The sequence below is a fragment of the Gossypium hirsutum genome, chromosome D04, assembly GCF_007990345.1.
Source record: "Gossypium hirsutum isolate 1008001.06 chromosome D04, Gossypium_hirsutum_v2.1, whole genome shotgun sequence".
NCBI classification, from domain to species: Eukaryota; Viridiplantae; Streptophyta; class Magnoliopsida; order Malvales; family Malvaceae; genus Gossypium; species Gossypium hirsutum.
The window spans coordinates 16,459,040-16,466,768 of record NC_053440.1 but is presented as its reverse complement, the minus strand read 5'-3'; the positions used below and the strand labels follow the sequence as shown (position 1 = coordinate 16,466,768).

The 7,729-nt window shown below is 37.6% G+C and overlaps 2 protein-coding genes across 2 annotated transcripts; one reads left to right on the top strand and one right to left on the bottom strand.

Annotated features, from left to right (window-relative positions):
* The first annotated feature begins 2,492 nt into the window (after positions 1-2,492).
* Positions 2,493-3,328, top strand: LOC107898471 (calcium-binding protein CML38). The gene has a single exon (XM_016823934.2). It carries the CDS (start codon positions 2,859-2,861, stop codon positions 3,279-3,281), a length of 423 nt encoding a protein of 140 aa, XP_016679423.1. The 5' UTR covers positions 2,493-2,858; the 3' UTR covers positions 3,282-3,328.
* A 1,311-nt stretch (positions 3,329-4,639) lies between these two features.
* Positions 4,640-7,202, bottom strand: LOC107899712 (protein LYK2). The gene has a single exon (XM_016825491.2). The coding sequence runs from the start codon at positions 6,833-6,835 to the stop codon at positions 4,820-4,822; it is 2,016 nt and encodes a 671-aa protein (XP_016680980.1). The 5' UTR covers positions 6,836-7,202; the 3' UTR covers positions 4,640-4,819.
* Between the last annotated feature and the right edge of the window lie 527 nt (positions 7,203-7,729).

Sequence of the window (7,729 nt, the reverse complement as noted above, 5' to 3'; positions counted from 1 at the left end):
AAAATCCAGTCTTCCATGGTAAGACTAAGCATTTTAAAATTAAATTTCATTTTGTTCGAGAAGCTGAGCAATCGAGGGAGGTCAGCCTTGTTCATTGCAGCTCAGAAACTCAATTGGCTGATATTTTGACCAAGCCATTAGGAGCTAACAGGTTTGAAGTCTTGAAAGGAAAGATTGGTGTTTGTTGCATACAGTCCAAGGAGGAGTGTTGAGCTTTGGCCTGCATTGCAACAAAATACCAGCAACAGCAAATTCAGCAATGTCAAGCAGCAACACTGTTCTGAAGTGAAGAAATGAAGCTAATCCGAATGCAGCAACTTGTTTTGAGTGATTTGTTCCTATTTAACTTTGTCTAGTTCTTTTGTATTTTGATAGCAAAGTTAGTAGTATGTTTTGATTGATTTGTATTGATGTAATGGCTAGTATGCTAGCTTTCTTTTGTATACAAGTTAAGCTATTTTTTGTATATGTTTTAAGTGGGAGCAGTTAACTAGTAGGTAACTGTCCAATTTCTTGTGTAACTCTCATATATTCAAAATTTGAATGAAAATTATTCATATTTTTCAGTTACTATCTTTGCTGAGTTTCCATTTTTTAGTTTTTCTCTTCTCTTGCTTCATTCGTTTTCTTTTCTTTTCTTGCTGAAAAATCCAACAGATATAGACCATTTACTGCGCCAGTGTTTTGTTGCGAAATCGGTATGGTTCACTTTAATTCAGACTCTTCAGAGAGTTTTTGTCAATGAATAGTAAAGAATGGGCGCTATTGAATATACGAGATCCAGCTTACTTTGCGAAAGTGGATGCTGTCGACTGGGACCTGCTGTTTGGATTTATATGTCGAAACTTATTGAATTTGTTGAAATAAGCTTGTCCTTGACCCTAGCTTTATTGAAACAAAAGGAATTTTAGAGAAAAGCAACATGATATGTATTGACATGCGAAGAGCAGTTGGTCTCGTGGGGCGACAGCAAAGTGCCAGTGACCAAAAGTATAGTTGGTTGGTAAGCTGGGAGAAACCGATGGAAGTATGGTGTAAGGTAAATACAGTCGGGGCGTTGCGGAATGAGGAAGGGGTGGCATCGCCCAGGGAATTATTCAAGATGTTGATGGACGTTGGCTGATCAGTTTCTCAAGAAGCTTTGGGCCATGGCCGATCCTAGATGCCGAGCTGTGGGGAGCTTATGATGGGTTAAAATGAGAAATGGACATGGGTATGAGGAAGGAGATTTTAGAGACGAATAACATGGAGGTTGTTTGACTGTTGAGGCATAAAGGAAATCTGGCAGCTAATAAGGCGGTGTTACGATCGATTTGGCACTTACTTGGGAAGGAATGGGATGTTAGGGTGACACATGTCTTTCGCGAAAGAAATTAGGCAACGGACGAGATAGCGGCAATAGCTTGGGCTATGAATAATTCGAGAGCCTCTTTAAACATTAGGACAACATCTTCAATATGATTCCAGCAGTGTAGGAACAAGAAGAGTAATGCATAATTAGTCTAATTTAGAATTTAAATCCTTTCATTAAAAAAAAAACCCTCAAAAACTGTGATTGCAATAATAAAAAAATGTGACCACATTTAACCATTTCAGCATAATTCAATTTTTTTTTAAAAATCCTTAGAATTTTAAAAATTATAAAAAAAATATTAGAATGAGTGACTTTTTAAGTTTTTATTTTTTTGGAACACCTCTTCTTCTCCTTCTATTTGGCTCTCTTCATCTCAAACCTTCCGCCATTGTTGGTCCAGCAAAACCAATCCAATTTCTCGGATTTCCCATGGAGTCCATCTCTAAACTAGATTTTTATCTCTAGAAACAATGGCTTCGCTACCGGGTCTAAGCCGCTGGGTTCTTCTGGAAAACTCTTCTATTTCTCTGTTTGGTATTGCAACATGTCTAGAAATAACATTGTTGTTTGATCCTCCGATGACTCTCTTCGGGCCAAAACTTGTTACCGGGGATGCCAGCAGCGACTGGTAACCGAAATTCAACGGGGCTGGTATTGGAAGAAGGGGGATGTCTGGTTTATGGGAATATTTGACATAGTTTGGATTTTCCAACTGATACGATTTTGCCCAACCACACAATGAATTTCCTGAATTTGTTTGAATAAAGACTAAATTATATAATATTATTTAGGTGAACATTCCTTTAATGATTTAAGGAGAGAATAATCAAAAGTAATAATATTAGTTATTAAAACAAAAAACTTAACTCTTATAATATTAATACTCTTACCAAATAAAGAGAGTGAATATGATTTTTAATGTTAATTCTGAGGTCTATAGTGTAAAACATGAAGAAGAAAGAAGGTCAAGTAATTTTATTACCAGATTTATAATGACGAAATGGATGAAGGCTCCCATTAATTTCCTATCTTGGTGGGAAATTTGATAAAGTCAAACCTTTCTGCCCCTTTTCTGGGTTATTTACCACTAGTCTTCAATAATTTATTAGGGTTGTGGGAGTTCTGATTTGATGGTTGGCCGTAAAAACCCCTCCCTCTACCAATCCATTAGTCTGAATGCGCTCCTTTTTTTCTTTCTTTGATTCCAGCTTTAACACTTCCTTTTTCCTTCAAACATCCCCATGCATGAAGTTGAAAGGTCAAAGTCTTCTTTAGCCCCTAAAGACAAGTTACAAGGTGGTCAGCTCACGCCAGGCGCCCACTTCGCTCATCCCTTTCGTATAATTTACATACACACACGTTGCCCTCACTTTCCTATTCCCCATTTTAGGCTTGTGTTGCAACCCAACTATATAACATTTTGGGGTTTAAGCTAGCTTTATATGTCATGTGAACCTTCATCTTGATGCTCCATTTTGTTTAGAGCTTGATTCCCATTATTGGAATGGACAAACACCAAGAATACGAGAGGGTATTTAATCACTTCGATGAGAATAAAGATGGGAAGATATCCCCAGCGGAGCTTCAACAGTGCGTGAAGGCTATAGGAGGGGAGCTGTCGCGGGAAGAGGCGGAGGTGGCGGTGGAGGTGTTGGATACGGACGGGGATGGATTGTTGGGGTTGGAGGACTTCATTAGGTTAGTGGAAGAAGTAGGAGAGGAAGAGAAAGTGAATGATTTGAAAGAGGCTTTCAAGATGTATGAGACGGAAGGTTGTGGGTGTATTACGCCAAAGAGTTTGAAGAGGATGCTTAGTAGATTGGGTGAGTCTAGAACTTTAGAGGAATGTAAATCCATGATTGCTCAGTTTGATCTTAATGGCGATGGAGTCCTCAATTTTGATGAATTTAGAGTCATGATGTTATGATCTTGTCATATTTACATATATAATCTTAACGATGAATTTGAAGTCAAGATGCTTGGATGTATATATATACATATCTTTCTTCTTCTCTTTCCTTGTTCCTTGTTGAGATTTCTTAAAAATATTTTTATTTCTCATAACGATATTAAGATTTTTTATATTAAATGTCAATAATATGATATGTTCAACAAAGTAATCGGAACATCCATTAGGTATTTTTTAGCACATAAAAATTTTGAGAGGTTACGAGTAAGGAACATCCATTAGGTATTTTTTAGCACATAAAAATTTTGAGAGGTTACGAGTAAGTTCACGGAGAGGAGTGTTTGATCCCTTTTCTTAATACATATGGGAGTTGAATAGGTAACTTGAATACCACTTTATCTAGCCTTTTTGTTGAGGCAATTTCGACTTATGAGGAAATAAAATCAAGCACGGACACTTCGAATCTAATACCAAGCCTATTGAGAGGGTGTATAAACTCTTAAGAATGACACTTCAAAAATTTCTCCTTAAAATTAGATTAAAATCCCCTAAAAAATAAAATAATGCAATAAGTGCATTAAAAACTTCAGCTCAAGTGTTCATCTATTTTAAACCTCTAAATAAGTTGGGTCATAAACACAAAAATAATTAAAATTTTAATTTTCTTATAAAGTAATAATTATTACTGTGAGTGTATTTTTATTTTTTACAACTTATTTTTCTTGAAAAACAACAAGTGCATTTTTATTTTATTTTATTTTCAATTAAAGCCTATTTTTTAAAAAAAATAAAATAAAATAATAATATTGCAAACTGCAGTTTACGATAAGAGAAAATAGGGGAAAAAACTGCAGATTCGCGCATTTCTACATGATGTGACAGGAGAAGACCCCGAGACTTTGCCCTACAAGAATTTTCATACTGTGGCATTTGGTCCCTCCCCACCCATAAAAAAGCTTTTAAATATTGGCCCCAAATTCATAGAAAAGTGATTCAACCACCAAAAGCTTCAAAATGGTTTTGGAGTGAAAAAAGAATATTCCAATCTTAAATATATATATTGAATATCTTAGATAGATCAGTTACCAATATTTTTTTCTTGCAAATTGTGATCCAATGAATGTGAAGCATACCACTACCAACTGCCAAGCATCACCTAGAAAGTGGCAACCTTTTTTATTCTACAATTTCTGCCAATTTCAATAGTTTAGCTTAACTTTGACTGAAGGAGTCAAAGCAGCACAAGCTTCAGTGAAGAATTCCCCACCATTTGGCTTCATAGTTTATAGTAAATTATATGTAATCTTCCAAGCTTTTTCTAAAATGTTGACTACTTGAATGATTTATTATATATCAGGAAATGCAGAGAAATTAAATAAAAACTACAAAGTTGAAACCTGCCTTATTTGTTCAATCTCAGTTTTCTTTTAATTACATATATGTAGTTATTTACATGGATCTCAATACCCTTATCAAGAGGACAAGAGGCTATGAAGCCTGGACTCGAAAACAATAGCTATTTTGGATCCTTTTTAACAGATTATATTATATATTATTCACAGATTGGATGTTGTGGATGATGTGTTTACCAGAGGTTTGGAAGAGCTTTCGAAGATCAATGTGTGTTCTCCTTCTGTTGATTCTTCCACCAATCTTGATAACCTGTCAACGATCTCTCCAGCACTTGGTCTCAAACAAGGGTCTTCTTCAGTGCAAGCTCTTGCAAGGTTTGCCAATGTGACTGCCGTATCAAATGAGTAATTCTCCCCTAATGCACTGTCCATCCATGCCCTTAACTCATCTGCACTTTCTGATTGTAATATGACCTTGATTTTCTCCGAAAGCCAAACGTTCCCGCCTCCTTTCTTATCCGGTCGGCTTATCGGGGTTTGTCCCGATAAGATTTCGAGCAAAACTATCCCATAAGCAAATATGTCAATGCCTGGGGAGATCACACCTTGGTGAAGATACTCAGGAGCTAGATAACCCAAGCTCCAACTGGAAGGGTTTGTTGAAAGATCAGGATATTTTGTATCATCTTCAACACACCTTGCCATACCAAAGTTCCCAATCTTTGCATTCAAATCTTCATCCAGGAATATGTTTCGGCTCTTGATATCTCTATGAACATAGCTTGGATTCATAACTTGATGCATATACTGTAATGCCACGGCTATATCGAAACTGATCTTCAGCCTTTGCTTCCATGTCAAGAAGCAGTAACATGAGGCTATGAACTGATTTTTCATTGCCAATCCACCATGTAACCAATCCTTCAAGGAACCATTTTTTGCATATTCAAAGACCAAAAATGGATGGGAGCCCTCAGTCACACATGTTCCGAGTAATCTAATTATGTTTGGGTGGTGATGAGTTGCATCAGTAAAGAATCTAGTCTCAACCTTTGAAATATTTTCTGTTCTAGTGCGCCTTATTGCCATGTTTTTCCCATTGAGATGACCATGATACACACTTCCCTCTATATGAGTACTCGGATTGAAATCCTCGGTAGCTTTCCTGAGCTCCTCTATGGTATATAACTCCAGCAGCGCCTTACGAGGTGTAACACTGTCTATCAGCCGACCGTCTCCGGCATCCTGAGATCCTGCAAACGAGACTTTCTTCTCGCTTGCAGTCGGCACACTTAAGCTAAGCTGCTGCAGTTCCAAATCATCATCCTTGCTTAAGTTTTGCTTCTTCTTTTTCCTCTTCAATCGGATCACCAAGAAGGTTGCTGCAACAGCAATGATAGTCCCAATTACAACACCACTTACAGCAATATAAACTCCCGCTTCCCACATCCTTGGTTTTTTCTTCTGCGGGTTAATTATAGGAATGCTGGTTTCTGGAAAATGCGGAAGGGGCTCACCATTAAGTGGAATCAAAAGAGATGTAAGAGTAGCTAAACTTTCAGGTTCAAAGGTCTCTAAAGATCTGTTATTTGCAGATATTATAGCTTCTGAGGTTGTATTGAAGGCAGCAGCCAAGTTAGAAATTGTATCACCTGGACTTACAGGGTAAGAAAGTAAGAGCCTTGCTTTCAAAGCGACTTCAGACGGCGACGGACATGCGCATCTTAGTGGTACCACTAACCGGACTTTGTCACCAAGACCCCATGGTGAGACCCCGGGATTCTTGTCTTGGATTGCTTTGCAGGTTGTCAAGCCTTGCAGTGATTCAGCAATACCATAGAAGCTCTCCCCTTTGATTGTAGCTTTTGTTAAATCAGCATGGAAAAAACCATTGTTGCATTTACAATCAATTGGCAACAGCAAAGGCTGATCTCTTGGTAGAAACTCAGTTTGTGCAGAGAAGCCATTAGCTTCAGCAATTGCAACCCTGTTGAAGCCTAAATAAAAGCTCAGATTGGAAAGAGATGAGTAGTATGAAGTAGCTCGAAGCACCGCGAACGTGCCGCATTGATCCTCTGATCCATTTATACCACAACGGTAACCCAAAGCATCTGGAGATGTAACGTTACAGCTAAGCAAGTTCTGTCCAAGTGGAGAGATAAGTAACCATATTAATAAGACCAAAGCTCTCAAGTATATTTTACTCATTACAGATGCCATACCAGCTCCAACATAACAGGCCAATCAAAAGAAGAGCTCACTTCGAGAGAGTGAATATTTTGGATCCATGCATAAAAAAAAAAAACAAAAGGGGGGGGGTTAAAATAAGAGCTTTTTTGTTTTTTTCCTCAAAGCTTTTTCAAGGACAGGATTCTTGGGGATGGCGAAGATATTGCGTGTATATATATTTATATGGTTCCAGCTGTTGGTTAACCACCTAGGGGGTGGCTATGTATCTCAAAGGTTTCAGTTGCCGGGGAACTAATTGCAGCCACCACTCTCAGCTACTTTTTGAGAACTTCTGGGGCCTCTCAAACCTGCTTTTTATATGCTGCAAAATATTCTTACATGTGCATTGACAGGACACTTAATTTGTTCCTTATCTTTATCTATATATATATAGATATTCATTTTCCTATGACATGAATGCCCCATTAGATCATGGATATGCAAACATTTTGTACATATGGTCCTGAAGTTGGGGAAAAAAAGTTGCTTATGATTCACGGACCAGAACTGGAATGCAAACATGGTCCTGGAATTAGTACAATAAGTTGTCAGCTTTATTGGTTGATTTAAATTAACTATGTTGATTGCATATTTGTTATTTGCAGAACAGAATAGACATAGGTTTTTGCAATGAAGAAAGCTGCCTGATCAATGGGGTAAAGGAAGCAGGAAGAGGAGGAGAAACTGGGAAATAATGAAGGTAGATAAAAGCATATCCACAAATACATGCATGCATTGACATACATGGCCTACCATAGCAATGAATTGACAAAAGCGAGGGGGAGGCCCCCGCAATTTCTAACGTTTTCCGTCATGTAAAATTATGATATGATGAATGAGCAAAAGTTTCCTTACTTTCATCAAGATTTTCTAGACAAAACATGT